Consider the following 21,822-nt stretch of genomic DNA (forward strand, 5'->3'; position numbering starts at 1 on the left):
AACCTGTAAAAAGATGAAATAACAGCTCTCTGGAAACGGGTTGTAGCCTGTCTTTATTGAGACTAAGCTACAAATCTACTGAAAAAAAATCAATAACGACGAGGCTCAAAAAATCTAATATGTTTTCAAAAAGAAAATATTTTTGGTAGTCACAAGAGACATAAAATTTTATCAAAAAGAGATTAACCACTGTCAAAACATGTAACCAAACAAGAAAAAGTGTATGAATCAACAGATGTAGTTGAGACCTCTAATTATTGAGATTGAGTTACATGGTTAGAAAATTGAGAGCATAAATGAGACAATTCAAAATACCATTATATCATACCATTATCAAGTATATGTTGTACAATTACAAAAGTAAAGATAATTATAGGTAAATAATTAAAAATATTTACTAAAATTTTCTAGAGAACTGTGTCTGAGCCCAAAATCATAAACTATCCAACCAGAACAATTCACAAATTCAGATAAGCATTTTACAACGCTTTGCATTTCGCAACTATACAATTGTCAATTGGATCTGTCAATAAGGGTGTATTTTGACGTGAAAACGAATTGAAGCAATAAAATTGAAAACACCCAGTATCAAACCAAAAAGCCATTAGTTAAACATAAAACCGTTAAAAGCTTGAAACTTCAACTCACAGGAAATCAATTTTTCCTATTTTGATTGAAACTGCGCCAGAAGCCAAGAGAAATAGGACAAAATTTGAGAAGTTCGCCGACATTTTCTTGAAACATTTTTTTTTCAAAGTCACCAAAGACATTAGATAACAACTGATAACGTTGGCTCGGTTCACTTATATCACTTAAAATACCAACTGGATCTATGATTTGGGAGAAAAAGAAAAAGTATTACACTCGTACTAGAAAAAGTATTACACTTGAAAGCAAAAAAAAGAGACCAAGAAACTTACGAGTACAATTGGTGGGCGCCTTTAAAACCTTGAGCTTGACTCTAAAACCATAATATATGTTTGGTTAGCCTCATTTGTTTTATGTAATATCTGTCAGTAATGGAACCCTAATTTCAAATTCGTGCCATCAAAGTCTAAGCAAAATCCCTTGCATGCTCTTGCTATGGTTTATAAGACCCTGAACGATTGTGTACACAGTTTGAACTATTCTGCCGTTTGTGTAACTAGTAGTCATGGATATAGAAACTAAGAAATCTTTATGGTCATGTTTATGTTAATTGAGATACCGCTTCTATGATTCGCACAAGACATCATAAAAAATATCGGTATCAAAAGAATCAAGTGGCTTTTGCATATGATTTGATGAATGGTTCTAGATATGGAAACTAAATATCATTGTAGTCGCTGTATTGAGTATGGTATCCAGGATAACATGCTTGATATTGCATACTGCTTCTGAGATTCCGGATACCTGTTTCTGATCGTTAAATATGTATGTCAGAAAGACTCTAACCGCTCATAACCTGATTGTTAATTTTATATATCCTGATTGTTAATTATATATTTAGGGCAATTATCTGTCTCAGTGGTTTGCGTTGTACTTAACGCGTAACTGAGGTTGATAGTATTTATAGCATTGTTGTGCCGGAGGGAGGGCCAGACTACTAATGAGTTTAGTATCATTTCAGCCTTCGGACCTGACTCCTAGAGCCTAGCATGTTGGTGTAAATTTAAAATACAATGTATTTGCGGCTCACTGTTCCGTCCATTGGGGGATCATACCTTTTTTTAAAAAAAATCTCTACCTCTATTGTACAAAAAATTAATAATTTTGGAAATACTTTGAAAAAAGGCCTCACCCCTTTTAAATCTAAATTTTTTTGAATCGTACGGATCCCTGGCGAGATCAAGATCAGCCCTCATACTGTTGCACGTCTAAGAAAACCCTCAATTGTTCGATTGGTAGCGAAATATATCAACTTATGCACAAATATTTTTGGTAAACAAAAAGTATATAAGGCTTTTGTAAAATTATTGAATTTAAATTTGAGAAAAACCGAAATTATAATTCCAAAATTCTTTTAAGGCCAGTGGGAGTACAACTGGCTCTTCATTTGAGCATACGAAGAATTTGACCGCAGTTTTAAGGTGTGTACTTCCGGCAAGTTTAAAGAAAAAGGCTAAAAATCCTATTTTGTCCCGTTTTTGATAATAAGGTTTTATTTTTCAGTATTTAAAGCCTAAACTATAGCCAAAAAACTCGAACAAATCAGCAAACCTCTTCTGTCTTTAAAGATATAATAAATCCCACTACCGTTAACAGTTCTAAAAAATTCTAGCAAAATTGACAAAAATTTGGTCAAAAACTCAGAAATTGGGAATAAAAACAACGGAACATAGTCTCCTGTTCACAATTCTTTGAACCTCGATAACTCCCTGTCAAACGAGAAAATAAAAAAATTTTTCAATTCAATATTTTTCGGTGGGCGGCTTTTCTAATGATGCCTCTCACAACTCTCCACAATGATTATACCGATCAACCAAAACTGACGGAACAAAAAAACCATTCGAGTATAAAGTTCCTCCCCCCAATAAAATGAGTCAAAATTATTTGGAAAAAATATCGTGTTTTGTCAATAATTTAACAATTTGATAGAAACGACTTCTATAAAGAAAAATGCTCAGCAAAAAAAATGTAAGGAATTCCACTGTTTTATGAAAAGTTGCAGATAATGCATTGTTTCGTCCGTTAAAAATAGCATGGAAGCTGTAATAAGAAAAATTTGACAACGTCCAAAGAAAAAGGTTGACAGTTCTAATAGCAACTAGAAAAACGCAAAAATTCATGCTTTCATAAAACAGAAAACTGTTAAGAATTAAGGCTAAGATTTGTACTTGTTCAAAACACTTCAAAACAATTCCTCATAAGAAAACGCATTTTTAGTCCCAAATTATGAGAAAGCGGGCGGGTTTATTAACCTTTATTCAGATGGAGGTTTCATAATGATTTTAATTTACTCGGGGAAGTAACTTGAATTCTAAAGTGACCAATATTGCAGACATTAGGCAATTGATTTACAACAAAATTTGTGAAAACTATAATTAAAAGATCCTTTTTTTGCATCATTTTTTTCCACAATTTTGACAGCTCTAAAATAAATTTTGACAACGAATAAATTTTTAAACACTTTTATTTTTCACTTTTTAATGTTAATTTTTAAAAAGTTTTGGTCATGATCGATGAAGGGAGGGAAAAGGAGGAGGGTTAACGATGTAAATGTATTTTTAAAAAAATGTTTCTTTGTTTGATTTTAAATAGTTGGCATTGAGACACTTGAAAGAGTTGATTGGTTTTGCATAATAAAGACCTACGAAAATCTTTTTGTAGGTTATTATTATTTTAATAAAAGTTTTAGCAAAGTTTTCAAGATATGCCACCAATTCTTCATATTTTTTATATTGATGAAATAAAATTTTAGTAATTTTTTTGCATCTCATTGGTGCTTTAATCATTTGATTTATGAGTAACTTCAAAAATTGATTTACTAAGCAAAAAAATATCCTCACTAGCATGAAATGAGTCGACTGGTTGAAACTTGATGTGCATTGGCATCTGGGAATTTTCCCAATCTCTATTAATCAAGTCCCGAGCTCATAAACCAAACAAAAACCACAAGAAAACAGAGATACATTTTTATTTCAAACATCAAACGAATTTATGATGATCGGTTCTGTAAGTAGCATCAGTTTTAAACGGCTTTAAGTTAATTTTGGTAAGTTAAGTTGGATAACAACGTGTGAACTTATTGAGATGTATGAATTTTTTGTCCATACGTCCAAATTTGATCAGAAAAAATGATCAGAAGTCATTGGCATGTTTGATTTTAAAATTAAAATTTTGTCTGTTTGAAATCTTAGTAATCGCCGAGAATATCATTTGTTGTTTCTTTCCGTGGGCAGATTATCATTTGAAACTTTTGACATCGATATATCATAAAATTGCCCCCCCCCCCCCCCACCGTCCATCCCATGCATAGTTTTTTTAAATCAGACTGTGTGAGACAAACGAACATGTGATTTCGCACTGATAGCTTGTTGCTTTGATAGCCAATTAAGAGCTGAGACTACCATTAAATTGTAGATGATCACATTCTACCGTGGAAAGGAAGCTAGCGATTCCCAAATTGATAATTAAACCAATAGTGACGCAATGCTATTTGAGATTAAATGCACCGTGTCAAAACGATATTTTTTCACGGTTGATAATTTATCCATTCTTGATCAGTTCAGCTTTTGGCGATGAACAAAACAATCTTTTTACATTCTCTCTTCTGATTGACAGGAACACAGTATGACGTAAAATTTGACGTAGAGAACCTTGGTGACATTTCAACCCATAAAGCTCTATTTTGCATTTGTATTTTGTCATATTTGACAGACAAGTGCTAAAATTAATAATGGTACAGTCATTGTCTGCGTCATTTCGTAGTGATATGCATTCTTTCTCTGTGTAGGATGTTATCAGGTGTTGTTTGAACCAATTTTCACAACAATTATTTTATAATTTAGGGTGGGGTCTGTATTGTTAGACTTTTATATGGTCTTACGTCGGGTCAATCAGTGCCTATTTTTAGAGGGTAAGCGCCGTGATAGCCGCTACGTCATCGAAAAATCTTGGCCATTTTGTCATAAATTGTTTTAAGTTAGTTTCTGTGTGATTGTGTTTTACAGTTTATAAGACTTCAGTTAACTATGAATAGGTTTCCTTTCACAGTTCACATTGTATTTAAAAGGATTTTCTTAAATCAAATTGTCGCCCAGTTCCTGCTGTAAGCTTTTCCTTTTTATTCATTGAAAATTTGTTCGGTCATTTTTAAATTGTATTTCTGCTAGAAAATATTAAAACAGTTTACAGGTGAATTTGAAATTAATTAAAATTTTCTGCATCTACATTCACTCCCATAATCAAGTTAATCGAGTCTTACACTAAGTCCATGCAGCGTGTCTTAACGTTTTAGTCCTTACACTATTACGCTAAGGAACTCTGAAATTTTTTACATGTTGCGGAGTTTGTAGTCAGTATACAGCTAGACTTAAATCTGTACCGTAATCTCGGCTTGACTTAAGAAAAGATATAACTTTACCGGTTATTTTGTATTTAAAGACCATGCTCTACGGATAGAGCGCATGAAAAAAGTTGACAGGTGATAAAGCTCCATCCTACTGCTTAGCTCTTAGGCTAGACAGCAAACGGTTAACTTGACCAAAGCTTGACCATAAATCATGCCCAGAAACTTGTCCTCGAAATCGGCCCGACAGCAAAAACTGTACCAGAGAAAATTTTATAGAAAGACTTATTTTGGTTTATAGCAACATATCGAGTCCTCGGCAATGTATATAATTGAAGTCAATACTTACCCCAAACCTTGACTTGTAAATATTCCTTTCATAAAATCGATCTCAATACTAAGATAACTATTATCCAAATTTTAGCAAACAATTTTTTTATTTAATCAAGGTCATCTCGAAAAGATAATCAAAAGTTACAATCAAAGCATCTTGATCAGGCTGGTCACCTATAATGAAATAATTTTTTTAAAACTAATTTTTTTGTTCTTTGCTGAAATACAGACTACCTCTCACTTGGGAAAGCATGTAGAAAAACAAGAAGCGTTGTGGCAGAATAAACTTGTCCCGCCGTGAAAATGAAGATTTTTAATACGCTGATTCACATATATTGCTTTATAAGGAAAAATTTATAATGAGATCTTTGCTTCACTTCTTGAACTTTCTGACAATCAAATCAGTGGTTTAAACAGGGGAGAAATCTGACATAAAGTGTAAATAAAGTTTTTATATCTGTTTCATTTAACCCTTATTTCTAATTTCAAACTAATCTCCAATTAAATAGCATTATATCTTTATTATCCTGAATTGAAACAAAATATTAAGTTGAAGAAAACTATATAAAAAGAGTTAAATGAGAGAGACAAAAGCTTCAATTTAAAATTTTCTTTATTAAAGAAAAAAGATGCTCAACGTTTCAAATTAGGAATGCAAACTCTTAAACAAGCAGTTTTTATGCATTGCCTAGAATTTATTAAGCTAAACTAATAGGTTTTAATCTGTAACTTAGTGAAAACTAAATTCCTTTGGGTTGTCTGTCAGGAAATTGTATATAACTTTGAAGTCAAATTCTTAAAGAGAATCAATTTTAAAAAAATTAAGCAAACATTTTCTTATTTTAAAACTTATGAGTGCAGTTTTTGCTTTCAGCCCCCTTCAAAATGAAAAACTGGACTACAAAACATGAACAATTACAAAACAATTTGTGGTATTTTTTACTAACAAAGCCCATAAGGTCATTTATTAGACTGATTATTGATTCAGGTGTAGGTTCTAGGTTTTTATTTGCAGCTTCAATTTAGAAAAAAAAGAGATTAAAAATCAAATTTTAATTGAGTTTGTCAATCTTTTTTTTGCTTTCTGAAATATTTTTAGTAAGCATAATTTTAACTTTCACTCCTGTATATAAATTTTGTTTGAGAAAAAGGGTCGAAAGTTTTTTTTTCTATTTGATTCGGGCTTTGATGATTACGTTAAAATTATGATTAATCAATTTTTTTGCAGCCTTATAATGATTCATATTCATGATATAGATCATCATATTCAAGATTGTAGATCATATATCAATCAAGATTACATGACAACATACCCAATTCCATTATACATAATGCCATTATACCCGATGCAATTATACTCAATGCCATTTTACCCAATGCCAATGTACCCAATGCTATTATACCCAATTTCTTATGACATTTTTGTTCAGTAATCTACAAAATAGTCGTTGCTATTACACGTAAGTTTTGACAAATTCAAGCGAATAATTTAATCCCATTTTTGCTTGTGACAGTTTCATATCAAACCCCACGGGCCGCTGAGGCATGGCAGGGCCATTAAATACGTTAAAACATACGTGTAAGAGCGATTGCTAATTTGTAGTCAAATTAATGAACGAAAATAATAAACTGCATTGGGTATATTAGCATTGGGTATAATGGCATTGCGTATACTGTCCTGACACCATCAATCAAGTATGTTTAACTTTTTGTTTTTTGTCGGATTGTTTATCCTGATTTGTTATTTTGCGATATTTCAACGAAAAGTTTGCGTTGAATCAAATTTTTGAATCAAAATAAAAACTATTAAGCAAAGTTTTAAACCATTAACGCGCACAAAAGGTACATTTGACATTATTTCAAGATGCGCTTCAGTTGGATTGCATCACGTATTATGCACTTTCATCCTTACTCCCTTACTCAATTTATTTTCCCAGAATATTTTTAGTTCCTCATTATGACAGTTTGGTCATTCTATCTTTTTGCTTCATTTGCAAAAGAAAAAATTCAATTATTACTGCACTAGCAAACGATGTACTAACCAAGGAACTACCAGTCTTACCCATCACTTTCACAAAGAAGTAATAACTTGCACTAACTAGTAATAACTAGGTAGAGACAGACAACGCTAAATTAGTTTAGCTTTCTTGTCAAACGCACTTTGAGTCTGTTTTGGCTCAGACAAAACCCACCTGAGCTCTATTTTCTCAATACTATTTTGTCAATTCCAGGAAAAGTGTTACCAGAAATTGGAGAGTACCTGGTTATCAATTTCGGTTATCATTTTCACCCTCTTTGAAGTAAAGGATGTTGTTGTATCAACTTCAGCTCTGGGAATTGGGAAAAATTCGCCCCGGGATATTACATCTGCCTTAACACGGTTCTTTCTCCCTCACCTTCTCCCTCTCCCTTTTTCTCTAGGTTTTCCAGATATAATTAATTGTTGCGCTATTCGCAGTAGGGTGCATATGAATTGAGAGCTTCCTATAATGAAATTAAAATTGAAACTCTTCCCCTGTAACCTTCTAACAGCAAGCGGTGAGATGAATTGCCCGCCAAACAAAATTCAATCACTAAATCCCTCCTTACAAAGCTCCCCCAAATTAGAACCCCTGCATTGCCCAGCTCACCGTTCACTCTCCAAAAAAGAACTTGGTTGTAAAGCGACCCTTAAAGTGTAGCGCAAACCGTTTTGATTATGAACATGACAAATGCGCATTTTACTTTTTGTAAATTTTGTAAAGTAAATTTTGTTTACTTTTTGCTATATAAGACTGCTCTTTTTAGACAGTTTTTGACTCGTTAATGACCAAGCTTTACCTCTTTAATGATCAGAATATTTTCAGACATGATAAGACTTAGACAAGCGACCTCATCCGTGTAATAAATACGCACTTCACTTTGCCCTTTCACTGTCTGATCCTTAACGCACACCTCAACTTGGGCGGAAAAGCATGTATTGATTGAACCGTTGCCTAAACTTTGAAGCGGTAACATATTTTGGGGTTGCTAACTAAAATCAGAGAAGTCAGAATTCTGTGTTAAGGCGGACTTTTCAACTCCTATTTTGGTATGTAGAAAATGAGTAGTTAGCATATTAAATTGCAATCTATTTTGTCCCTCACTAGTTAAATTATTTATTTTCTCATCCATACTGGTTCCCCTTAGCTTGTTACTATTTTTCCCAAATTTCAGTCTGAAAACAACTTTCAACTTTCACCTAACTTTGCCTTAAAAAGTAATTTTATACATATTTGTGTTCATCAGACATTCCATTTTCTTTTTATGGTATAACGGGACATAAAAGTTTTCCCAATGCAGAGAAAGTAAACAAAGAGCCCTGCATGTAAACAAAGCAGAAAGAGGAGAATAGGTATTGAAAATGACCTTAAATTAGCGTTTGATTACCGCAATATTTCAATAAAACTCATTCATTCAGAGATGTTTGAACTTAAAAGCACGTGAAATGTCACCGAGAGTAAGTTCCGCTTTTCTTATTGTTTTCTATTTCATTATATCCAATTTCCTTTTTGGGCTTTTGTAAATACATTATCAGATTATGATTTTGCGGAGCTAAAAGCTTAATATTGTACTCGGGAAATGTGACCACAAAAGGGACATTGTTCAGATTTTGTCAAAAAAACTTTTGATTCCTTATCCGGCGTTGAGTTGAGGTAAAACTGTCAAATGAGCGAGCGGTAAAATTTTGTAATGAAACCACTTGCGATGAAAAAGAACGAAATGTAACACTGAAGCTGCATAATGTTCGCTTGCACAAATTGCTCCAATCCCTCTCATGTTCACTTTGGTGGAACAAAAACATACATTATTTAAATGTTTGAACTTTACAGTTTTACATTTTTTAAAAAAAAACTACTGATACTACTTTCATCACAGTATTAGTCTCATTTATATTGATTTCATTAAGAAACCACTTTTACTATTTCTAGAGTGGACCAAAGCAAGAGATCTGCGCAATATTGCATTATTTTGAGAGAAACAATTGAAAGACTCGTTATTCTTAGAAAAAAAGATTTTCTCAAAATTTGCAGAAAAAATAGCAATACGAGAAGTGATATTTTCTAAGTTCTACTGAGTAGCAGTGTTTTATTCATGTGTTTAATTTGCTGTTATTTAAGGTCCCTTAAAAAATTCCATCAACTATAATGTTTTTGAAACTTTTTTCCATAGTGCTCAGTAGAAGAAAATGTGACTACACGAAGATGATATGCAAGCGAAGACAAAAACTGTTGTTTCTTGCTGACATATAGGTTCTTAAACCTTGACATTCATTCAAAGACAATTGAATTAAACAAACTACAGTCAAAAGACAAAAACCACGAGAATTCTACATAAACGAACAACGCAAAAATAAAAATGATCAAAAGATGCAGTTATATCATTTCAACTCATACTGTTTTATGTTAAACATCAAAGTTCACAAATAAATTGCCATTAAAGTTATAGGAGATCAAAAAGCATAAAGACAAGAACAGTCCGCTTTTACAAAACAGTCTTGATTCTTCTTCACAAAAAATGAGTCTTCATTACAAAAACAGAAACTAGCATTGCCTTGATGGGTTGCAAAACTACACAACAATGGGTTGGCAAAAGAAGCTCCCAAAATAATAAAAAATTCTAAAACATTATCTGGAACACAGGTTAGTTTCAGAAGAAAAAACTCGTTTATTTTAGAATCTATTCAAATGAAACAATTGACAGAAAAAGTAAAAAGTAGATATATTAAAGTCGAATAGAATTGATAAGCCAATTGTGCGTTAAAAATTTGTATATAGCAGAAAAATGAACGCAGCATTAAAAATTTTGGACACAATATAAAACTACGATGCAGCATACTTCTCAGAAAAAAATTTTCAACGAAAAATTGTCAATCGTCAACAAATAATTTTTTTCTTTTCGTCTGAAGTATAAACCAAATTTTTCTTGCAGTAAGATTTTATGCTGCAAAACAAGCAGCTTCTAATATATGTGCTTGTTCGTAACAGCTTAACAAACATGCATTTTTCATCGCACATATTTTTGCGGTATATATTTTTAATTCTTGCAAATAACGAACCATGTTTAAAAAACTAATTGTAAAAAGTTTTAGTACTAAAATTCAACTCAGCTGAACAATTAGCATTATAAATTTTTGCAGCAAATTCAAGCAATTCCTTCTAGTAATTCAAACCTAAAATTTGGGGAAAGTGTTCTTATCATATTATAAGTGTTTCTAAAACACTCTTCGGTAGGAAAAACAATGGTTAATGAAATGCTTTTTATAATCAGATTTCACCGTAAAGGTTCAGAATAAAAAAATATTGATTGTTGAAAGTCAAACATTTTCACAGTTAACGACTAAAAATTGTTAATTTTTTGGTTTAACTTGGTTAACGGTGGAATATGGTGAGCTCCTTTCTCAAAAATTAATTATGACGCTTTAAGAGGTGCGAAGGTCAGAAACTCAATTTTTTCAAAAAGCGAACTTTTTCGCGGCAAATTCCAACCTTATAAGCAATTTATTTATTTATTTATTTATTTATAATATCCTTGTATTTTACTATTTTTGAGAAAAGTTGTTAGAAAATTTTCCGAAACTCCAGAGAGCATCAGAAATGTTTGCAATTGTTTCAGATGTTTTTTTTTGTCTTTTCAAACCTGTACATCATTGCTGAGGCATACATAATTGCCGAGAAAACATAATTGCCGAGGCATATACTGAACATAATTACCGAGGCATATATAAAAACTCTACTGTGGACTGATTCCTAAAAATAGTTGATTGTGAAAATTAGTTTTTATGTACCCTTACATTTCTGGGTGCCTTCAGAAAAGACTTGTTTACTTATCATTTTTTTGTGTCTTGTGCCGTTTTGCTTTTCAGTTTACTTAAGGTGGGAGGCGGAGATTAAAAATTGTCATTGTTAATGTAAATTGATTTTTTTTATTAGTTTTCAATAAATTTCTGGTCGGTTCATTTCAAAAGACAGTCTATTAATTTGAAACTGTTGCTTTTTGTAAGGCCTTTGTTTCCAGGTTGTTGCTACCAATTCAATCTATTCAGTTTCAGTTTTGTCTTTATTAGTTCGTATAATATGTAATCCATTATAGTTTAATTTTAATCAAAAAGATAGTTCGAGTGGTGCGTTTGAGTTTGAAATAACCAAGTTGGTCTTACTTTTTCTTCTCAAAATGAACCGCCCTGATATCACCAAAAGGGTTCCCTTCATGGACAAACAATATAAATACAAACAAATTGAGAGCGGTACGCGCCTGGTCTTGATTAATAAATGGATGATTAGTCCTATTGAGAGGCTGAAAATTAACAGGAAACCAATTTATGGCTCTGTTGAAAACCAATATTCATAACGTCACAGAATTATCATTCTGAAGTTCATATTTGCATTATTTGAGTAGAGTATTTATTCCAGGTTGAACTTTCATCCATTCATTGATAGCCAGATAGACAAATAGGCCCCCCGGGATATCATAATTAAATATAACAAGCAGAAGCATTTCCCCTTTCCAGATTCCGGAATCGTAAAATGCAATTAACTATTGAAACAAGTTTTATCATAAATTTTTTGATGGCGCAGTTAATCCGAGGGGAGTTAAAACCAAATATGGGCACCAATGCTCCATTCAATTTAGTGTTTTTTATTGACACTTTTTGAACTCGAACTCAAATGTATAAATTTCAGATGATCATTTATCTTAGCTTCAAATTTTTTAAGCAGCAAATTATTTTTCTTTGTGATGTTCGTTTGAGGAATGTTTAATATCATTTATTCTTGAGATTTCTTTATTATTAGAATTCCTAAAAATGTCTCAAGATGACACGAAGTTTCATAATTTGACTGAACAATAAAAAAGCCAAATTCATTTTTATAGATCTTCGAAGGCGGAGCACCCCTATAACACAATCAATCCACAACTACTGCAACAACTAAAAATCATCTAACCAATTTTTCAAACATGTCAAAAACTTTCAACAGCAACATAAAACACACAAATTGGTCAAAATGTGCCGCTAAATTTAGCCAGACATCAGAACCTCGACGAGCGTCCGCAATTTTGACCCCGAATAATTTGACATTATTGTTTATCGTCAGCTCAGTTTTCGCTTTTCTTCCGACTCCAACAGACGCCATTCGCCTACAAGTTCACAAAGTTGACGACAAGTCCACGAATGCCGAAGAGAAACGGAATGGTCATTCGGGTTCTGATGTGACGTCACCATTTATGTCTGGCAATAGCGTGAGCCAGTTCTTATCGCCAGAGGACACGTTGCTTTTTGTGAGTCCAGAAAAGTCCCAAATTCCGGACAGGCTCTTCTATCCCGATAGTGGTTAGTGAATTAATAAGTTAATAAGTGAAAAAATTATTAACAGTTTTTACTCTGTTAGATAACGCATTGGGTAGATAGATGTATATTTGCTCGACCCCTCTTATAAGGCAACTGAACGTTCAAAGTGTTTGCTATTCAGTCAATTACGACCAATCGATGTATCAATATATTATTGACTTAAAAATTCTGCAAAAATAAGCCTGATATAGGTCGTCTAGAAGCTATACTTTCAGCGCAAACTTGGCTAGAGAGATGAAACGTTGAACAAACTAAAAAATTGATAAAGATGAAGAATAGTGATGAATAGGACTAGGCTGGCAAGTAACAGATGGTGGTGTGGGCTTATTGCTTGTCTTTGTCAACATTCAAGCGCCGACTCCGACACTCGAGTTTTCGATGATCGGCATATGCTAAAAAGCCTTTGAAACACGTAAAACTTTTTTCCACCAAATTTCTAATTTCCAGTATTTTTCTAAATCAGAAGATTTTGTTCAGTAGTATTTAATCTAGATAGACTTTATTAAAGAACCCATTTGCACATACAGATCTGCAAATAATGGCTCTCATACAGAGTATAAAATTTATATAGTATAGAGTGGGACATGGAACAACCATTATCACGAAAGAGTATAGTCAAAACCAAAAAATTTAATTATCAATAATAAACTCATTTTGATTTGAGTCGGAATTTCTTTTCACTGCTGATAACCTTTCAGCTACTCTCACTTAAACTGATTCCGGGATTTAACTTAAATTAAATTATAATACCAGACAGAATTAAACTCTTTTGTTTGCTTCTGTTTGAGTTTGCTTCTGTTTGTTGAGACTTGGCTATTTTGTTAGGCGATTGATTTTTATTGATGACAATAGGTACAGAGATAAATTAAGCCTATGTGATCCGGTTTGGCTTATAAGTTTACCCCAACATCGGGGTTTTTAAATTCCCAGAGTGCTCAAGGAACCATTTTTATTTTTTTAAAACAAAATGAATTTTTCACTGTTGATATTAGAGAAATACCATTTTCCAAGTCATCAAAACAAATAATTAACTTGGTTACCATGACTAGGTTTATAAAACAGCAGATCACCAGTTTAACAAATCAATTTTCAACAGTTCATTTCAGTTTTCCAGATATGAAATCTATGTTTCTATTCTCCCCACTTTGGTCAGGTGAGAATAAAACTCAGTCAATTAAATTTATTTTTTATTTTTTATCAAATAACGTTTTTGTTAAGCAAACTTTGTCCATCGTTATCTTTTAAGCAGAGATACAAGTGGCATCGATTAAAAAACCTTGACAAACTGGAAGAGACATTTCTAATTTGATGATCTCTCCCGAAAAATTGAACTCTCGAAGAAAAAATTTTCACTTTGGCCTTTTCTATACGCACTCAGATCACCGAAATTCATACAAGTCTATTCACATAAACTTTGTAAACTTTGTACTCTTTTGTATACATAAGCTGAAGACCTACACTTGATTTAAGTTTCAAAGGCAAAAAAACTTCAGAATCTAGACTTTCCTCATATCAAAAAGTGGAAAAAAATGCCAGAAAAATTTGGTTGAACAACTTTGTTAAAAATTTCCTCAACAAAATTATGAATGCATTTAAATATCAAACAATTCAGAAGGTCTTAAGATCTATCAATTCTGCAGGAGACATTTCCACTTTTTAAAATTTTCGAAAAAAAACTGATATTTAAATATTTCAAAAAATTTTGGGCCTTTTTCACTCTTAAAAGGTGCTATTAAGCACTAAAAAACAGTTCAACAAATATGGAAAGATTTTTAGACATATCGTTTTTCAAATATCATGTTTTTTTTTAATAAAAACCCAAATCTAGAAATTATATTTATTACGGTGTAAGTTTCACGTGTAAGTGAAGAAATTGAAAGTTTTAAATATTACAATTTATTCATCCGAAAGAAACATTTTCTGTGCATTGTATCTATACAATTTTTCAAACAATTTTTTATTTTATCGACGAATTTTATATCTCGAGGAAAATTTTCTTGGGGAAACTATTTAATTATGCTGCTCTCAAACTACAGTACACAAGATTGTTTTCGGACATACCTTTACTTCTTGCTGTAAATTAATCATTTTAAATTATTGAATTTCGAGGTAAACTTAATAATATTGCTAAACAAGTTATTTTTATCTAGTCCAGTATAATTTTTCAGGAGTAAATTTATCAGTACGATTGTTCTTTGACGGTCACAAACATCCTTTCAATACTTTTTTTTGTTGAGAATGAAATTTTTTCCTGCTTTTGGAAAAAAATTCTGTTCAGCTGTTATTCCATATAACAGCAAAAATGAAGTTTCTCCAAGATTTTCAATTTATTGGTCTTTAGTCTGTTACTCCTTCTTTAAACGAAATCAGTGAAATGAAATGAAATTCAATGAAAAAAACTGCACGTTCTTTGCAACAATATTTTTATGCATAATGCAAAATCAAGACGTCAGAATTTTGATCTCAACATAATTTTAATCAAACTCAATACGCATCACTTTTATGTAAACGCAAAAACTAGACTATTTTTTGTTTTTTCAAAAATCTGTGAATCTAAGAAAATGAAATAACGACTTGAAACAGTAGAGGAGAAACCTGTAAGTTAAAATACAAAAATTAGAGAATATTTTTGCGATAACCAAAAGGATTTTTTCGCTCCGTTCATTCTACCATTGATATACACGTAACGTAATCCCGTAACATCGTAAACTATGTGCCAGCTCAATTATAACTACTTTCTTTCAATTGGTTGTTCCACAGACTTTTTCAACGTTCACTTTTTTCACCTTTTTGTCTTAAAGGTAAAAAAGTGAACGCTGAAAAACTGTGAAACAACCAAATGAAAGAGGACAGGGCAAATAGTTCTTTGATTTGGTTAAATAAATTTAAAAAATATTTTTTTTGCTAAAAAAGAAGTTTTAAGGTACAGTTTTTACTTTAGTGAGTCAAATTTGTTTCATCTATGTATGAAAGAGTTTGCCCTGCCATATCAGCAACTAGCTTAAGTTTCATTGTGATTCATCCGCTTTTAGTGGGTTATGTTCACTTTATTGTCTGCCTATTTTTTTTAATTTGCCCTCAAGGTACATTGAACATTTTTTTTTCAAGAAAACATTACTGTTTAACTGTATCGAAGCTCAAAACGAGGCGTTAATGATGGTGAAACATAAAACGTATGGCCATAAAATCTTAGAATTCGACATGATTATATATCTAATGACCACTACGCCCTTGTTGTAGGAGCAAGATTATCTTCAGTCTCTGTATGATTGTGTATTGGTTATAACTATTTTCTTTTCTAACTTCAAATGTTTTGGTATACGACTGGTTGGAACTGTAAGCGACCACACAGTACCCAGCCTCATTATCTTTAGAGTGAGATTATTTTTTTTACATAATTCAAAAATCAATTCAAGCTACCGTTGCGATGTCACTACTTTACGTTCCCAGTTTGTTCCACTTCAGTTCTTCAAACTTACCAAAAGGAAAAACTTTTGGTTTCCAATTGTTTTCATATTTTTGGAACGATTTGCTAATCCTTTTTTGGGTATAAAATATAACTTTTCAGTTCATTTATACAGACAAATGAATAACGCTATTCGTGGTACTTATCGTACCACAGCCTCAAGTCCCATATCCGCTATTCGCCAATACCTAATGACTTCGCATTTTTAAGCGCATTACGAAACTGCTGATGTTTGTATAAAAACTTGTGTTCAATAAAACCTTACTATTCAATGCTCTGTTGGAACCTATAGGTTGAGGAAAAAAAACCCCACGGAAAAAACCCTACTTCATTTTCGATAGGAAATAAACCACCACTTTACCATTAAAGAGCTGCGCCTTCAGCGCGTTTGGCCATGCCTCAGCGGCCCGTGGGACTTGATATGAAACTATCACAACCGAACAAATTATCACGACCAAATTCTATTTTAAAATGGGGGTTTATTTCCGTGGCGGTTTATTTCCTAGACCCGGAACCTACAATTCCACGTCCTGATTTGCACCACCGTCTTGTCACCGAACATGAATCTGTTTCCTTTTCATACTGTGAACATTTTGACATTTTTGAGATTAAGTAATCTGTAAATTTTGCGCTCAATGGTTTCTATTTGCCAGGATTAAGTGTAAACCTATTGAGCACAGGTCATCACATTCTAACTGTGGGGGAGGGGGACTGATTCGTAAAATTAATATTTGGCATAGTATGCCATTCTCTTTTTTGCACTATCGTCAAACCCTACTTGTAAAACATATTGTTGTATTTCGATACGGATACTTGAAAGCTAATTATGAGTATTATATTAAAACAAACATTTTTATTCTATACCAAGTTCTATTTCATTCTGAAATTATTAATGAGGCCAAATCTTTCCACGTGGTTTGAAAAAAGCTCTACCTTTTAATGAGCTGTTTGATTACAAAAAATTTAAACAGCCATTTCAGAAACTTCTTGATTTATACTACAGAGCTTTTAATTCCCAGTTCTTCATTCTGACGTTTTCTCAATTTTCTGTTCTATCACCGCGTCACTCCGCTACTAAACGTCGCCTTAATATTTCAATCATTATCTTCCCGTTCTTTATACCTCATTCTCTTACTGTACTCCCTGGCGCCACAGAGGAAAACTCAAAGATTTCGAAGTTCAATTTTTCGCTACTGATCATTCACATTCAATTACGTAACAATCGTGTTACACCAATTACGCAACACTATGAAAGCCAATTATCCAAATTTAGAGGCAAGCTTAGCACTCCGAAGAACCAAAAAGCCATGAATGTTAACAACGTAATTAACAGAAGGCTTGTGATGAAGAAAAGAAAAATTAGAATGTTTAGAAATGAAGCGTTTTGTTTGATCACTTTGAAATCGTCAAAACTGTACAACGTTTCGTTTTGAAGTTGTTCATTAATTATTTCCTCTTCGTTTTTATCCGAACGTGCAATGACGTTTTCCAGTTCATTAATTAGCGAAGTTACAACAAGAGTTGCGGCTTCAAAGCCAACGATGGTAATGAACCATAACTTGCAAATGACAGAATTACGCAAATATTCCACGTAAAATTTCAAGTTTTCCAACTGTTGAAACGTCAGTTTTCTAGGCTGGTGAATTGTACATTTCGGGAAACATGATTTGAGCTCATTGGCAAAAACCCATGCAAAAGGTCCGTAGAAATTTTGAGTGTCCAGAGCGCTTTGATATTTCGAACTAGTAGACAAAAATATTTTGAGGTCATCTTGGATGTCGTCATTCTTCTTGTCGCTGCCATTTACGAGCAGTTTATGATCGCATATTTGCTTTAGTATGTTGACGCTTTGAGTCATTTCAAGGTTGTTTTTGGACCATCCAAAATACATTCTCGTACCTGAAATATAATCACATCATTGAACTAATTTTTGAGAAAGAAAAAGATAGTTCAGCTAAACTAGACAATAGCTGAGGTTTCGGAGCAATGTTATCAACAGGAACCTGTAGCATTATAAGATGGCTCGTACGATATCATCCAGCCATTCAGCTAAATCTGTTCTAGTATTTGTAGCGCAACCAACCTTAAACTTTTGGCATTTTCCGCCATAATAGTCATTGCATCATTACGAGCCAGCGCCCTTTCTTTAAATAACATTGCTAATTTGTGGATTTTGGCGACAAAGGAAAAGACATTTTAGAATTACCAATAGGTGTGATTGATCACTCTTCGCCATATCCCACACGGGAAGGCCCTTTTTAAATGTATTAAGATACGTTCTGTGGAATTAAGAGGTAAATAGACCAAATGACTCACTATATTTGGTTGGGGCACTGGCTCGTTATGTCCTGGTCGATTTTGAATATTGAACAATTAAATTTGGCACTAGCAAGCCCGCATAAGCATCACAAAATCATATCCGAACAGGTTTAAAAGAATATAGGATTTTTTCGTGGCAACTCGGGTTCGAACCCTTGCCCCTCGTTTAACAGCCACAGCTCTTACCTCTTAGGCTACCGACGAGTATTTTTGGCGTGCATTACCTTATTTAACAGCAACTTTTGGTTAAGCGACAATTTTGGCCTTGCTGTGATTAAGGTGCGCTATGTTAAAGGAGCGCAATGAATTTGCATAAGACGAGCTTCTACAACCAAATCCCAAATTTATTTCCGAGCACATTATACATTCTTTTCCTCCCCTACTTGGGCTTGAAAAAAAACATTTGCAGAGCAGGCTCTTAGGCAAGATTGCGTGGGCTGCATTCTTAAGGATCGTAAAAACATGTGAACATAGGAGCGCTGATAAACAGTGCATTCAAGTGCGACTTACAATTAATATATTAGATGAGAGGGAGAGAAAGAAATGGAGAAAGAAAGAAAAGATAAAGGAATAAAAAAGAATGAAAAAAAGACATAAGTAACAAAAAAAAACAAAGAAATGAAGAGGGGAAGAAAAAGACAACCAACTCACCAATTTTTTATCCCAGTAAACGATGCATCCTTTTCCTCCACGACTCGGGATCTAACCCATGCCCCTCTCTTCACAGCCACATGCCTAATCCATTGCGCTACCGACGCCTGTTTCTGTTGTCTACTGAACTGGATACATTCGAAAAATATTGGTCGATGGCTTTTTGTCTCGCTTGTTTTTGCTAAGCCGTATGCTTAATGAGCAAAAAAACATTTGCAGATCAGGCACTTAGGCATGGTCATGTAGGCTGCATGCTTAAGAATCGTTAAAACATGTGAAGATAGGAGCGCTGTTAACCATAGCGTTCAAGTGCAACTTACATTTAATATATTAGATATAGAAGAATAAATAAGAAGGGATATAAAGAAGGGAGCAAGAACGAAAACAAGATTCACCATTTTTGAGCCAAAAAACAGAAGCTGGAGCGGTGATACACGTTGCGTTCAAGTGCGACTTACATTTAATATAACAGATGAGAGGGAGAGAATGAAATGGAGAAAGAAACAAAAGATGAAGGAATAAAGAAAGAACAAAAAGAGGATACAAGTACCAAATAAAAGCAAAGAAGTGAAGAAAGGAAGAAAAAGACAATCAACTCAACCATTTTTTATCCCAGTAAATTATAAATCCTTTTCCTCCCCTACATGGGCTCGAATACATGACCCTCGCTTCACAGCCATAGTCTAATCCCCTTGCGCTACCGAAGCCCGTTGCGGTTGTCTGTTGAATTGGCTACATACGCAAAGTTTTCGTCAATGACTTTTTTGTCTCGCTTCTTTTTGCTAAGCTGTATGCTTAATGAGCAAAACACAATTACAGATTAGACGCTTAATCGTGGTGGTGGTGTATGCTGAATGTTTAAGGGTCGTTAAACATCTGACGATAGTAGTGCTGTTAACCATTGCGCTCAAGTGCAATTTACATTCAAAATATTAGATGAGGGGGAGAGAAAAATGGAGAAAGGAATAAAAGATGAAGGAATAAATAAACAACAAAATGAATATATAAATTTAAAAAACAAAGAAACGAAGAAGGGAAGAAAAGGACAACAAAATCCCAAATTTAATTCCGAGTACATTATACATCCTTTTCCGCCCCTACTTGGGCTTGAACTCATGTCCCTCGCTTGACAGCCACAGGTATAATCCCTTGCACTACAGACGCCTGCTGCTGTTGTCAATCGGTACTGGCTACATAAGCAAAATTTTTACCAATGTCTTTTTTGTTTCGCTTGTTTTTGCTAAGCCGTATGCTTAATAAGCGAAAAAAAAACATTTTCAGAGCAGGCTCTTAGGCATGATTGTGTGGGCTGCATTCTTAAGGATCGTTTAAACATGTCAACATAGGAGCGCTGCTAAACATTGCGTTCAGGTGCGACTTACAATTAAAATATTAGATGAGAGGGAGAGAAATAAATGGAGAAAGAAAGAAAAGATAAAGGAATAAAGAAAGAACGAAAAGAAGATATAAGTAACAAAAAAACAAAGAAATGAAGAGGGGAAGAAAACGACAACCAACTCCCGAATTTTGTATCCCAGTAAACGATGCATCCTTTTCCTTCACCACTCGGGATCGAACCCAGGCCCCTCTCTTCACAGTCACAGGTCCAATCCATTGCGCTACCGACGCCTGTTGCTGTTGTCTATCCGTAGTAGCTACATACGAATGTTGGTCAATGGCTTTTTGTCTCGCTTGTTTTTGATAACACGTATGCTTAATGAGCGAAAAAACATTTACAGATCAGGCACTTAAGCATGGTCGTGTAGGCTGCATGTTTAAGGATCGCTAAAACACGTGAAGATAGGAGCGTTGCTAACCATTGCGTTCAAATGCGACTTACATTTAATATATTAGATATAGAAGAATCAATAAGAAGGGAAATATATAAGGGAGCAAGCAGGAAGCACAGTAGTGGATGAAAAACAAGATTCACCATTTATGACACAAAAAACAGAGGCAATTTCTGGCACCGACTCAGGCTCGAACCCATGCCCCTCGCTTCACAGCAACATGTCTAATCCCTTGCACTACCGACACCTGTTACTGCTGTCTCTTGAATTGGCTACATACGAAAAATATTCGTCGATAGCTTTCAGTCTCGCTTGTTTTTTCTAAGCTGTGCGCTTAATGAGCAAAAAAAACATTTGCAGATCAGTCACTTAAGCATGGTCGTGTAGGCTGAATGTTAAAGGATCGCTAAAACATGTGAAGATAGGAGCGTTGTTAACCATTGCGTTCAAGTGCGACTTACATTTAATATATTAGATAGATATAGAAGAATAAATAAGAAGGGAAATAAAGAAGGGAGCAAGAACGAAACACAGTAGTGGATGAAAAACAAGATTCACCATTTATGAGACAAAAAGCAGAGGCCATTCTTTGCACCGACTCGATCTCGAACCCATGCCCCTCGCTTCACAGCCACAGTTCGAATCCCACGCACTACCGAGGCCTGTTATTGTTGTCTATCCGTAGTGGCTACATGCGAAAATTGGTCGATCGCTTTTTTCTCGCTTGTTTTTGCTAAGCCGTATGCTTAATGGGCAAAAAAACATTTACAGATCAGGAACTAAAGCATGGTTGTATAGGCTGCATGTTAAAGGATCGTTAAAACATGTGAAGATAGGAGCGTTGTTAACCATTGCGTTCAAGTGCGACGTACATTTAAAATATTAGATATAGAAGAATCAATAAGAA

The 21,822-nt window shown here is 33.7% G+C and overlaps 1 protein-coding gene across 5 annotated transcripts in view; it reads left to right on the plus strand.

Moving 5' to 3' along the window:
* LOC142350890 (uncharacterized) overlaps positions 1–21,822 on the plus strand; it is an 84,645-nt gene that overhangs the window by 49,231 nt on the left and 13,592 nt on the right. For 4 of the 5 annotated variants that reach the window (XM_075402894.1, XM_075402909.1, XM_075402903.1 and 1 more), the window contains exon 2: positions 12,215–12,671. In XM_075402894.1, coding sequence (XP_075259009.1) covers positions 12,299–12,671 — 373 coding nt within the window. In that variant the 5' untranslated portion in view covers positions 12,215–12,298. Of the gene's footprint in view, positions 1–8,509; positions 8,802–12,214; positions 12,672–21,822 lie in introns of those variants that run through there. The other variant, XM_075402917.1, reaches the window with a different exon arrangement.

The sequence above is a fragment of the Convolutriloba macropyga genome, chromosome 1, assembly GCF_964194025.1.
Source record: "Convolutriloba macropyga chromosome 1, txConMacr16.3, whole genome shotgun sequence".
In the NCBI taxonomy this organism is placed as follows: domain Eukaryota; kingdom Metazoa; phylum Xenacoelomorpha; order Acoela; family Convolutidae; genus Convolutriloba; species Convolutriloba macropyga.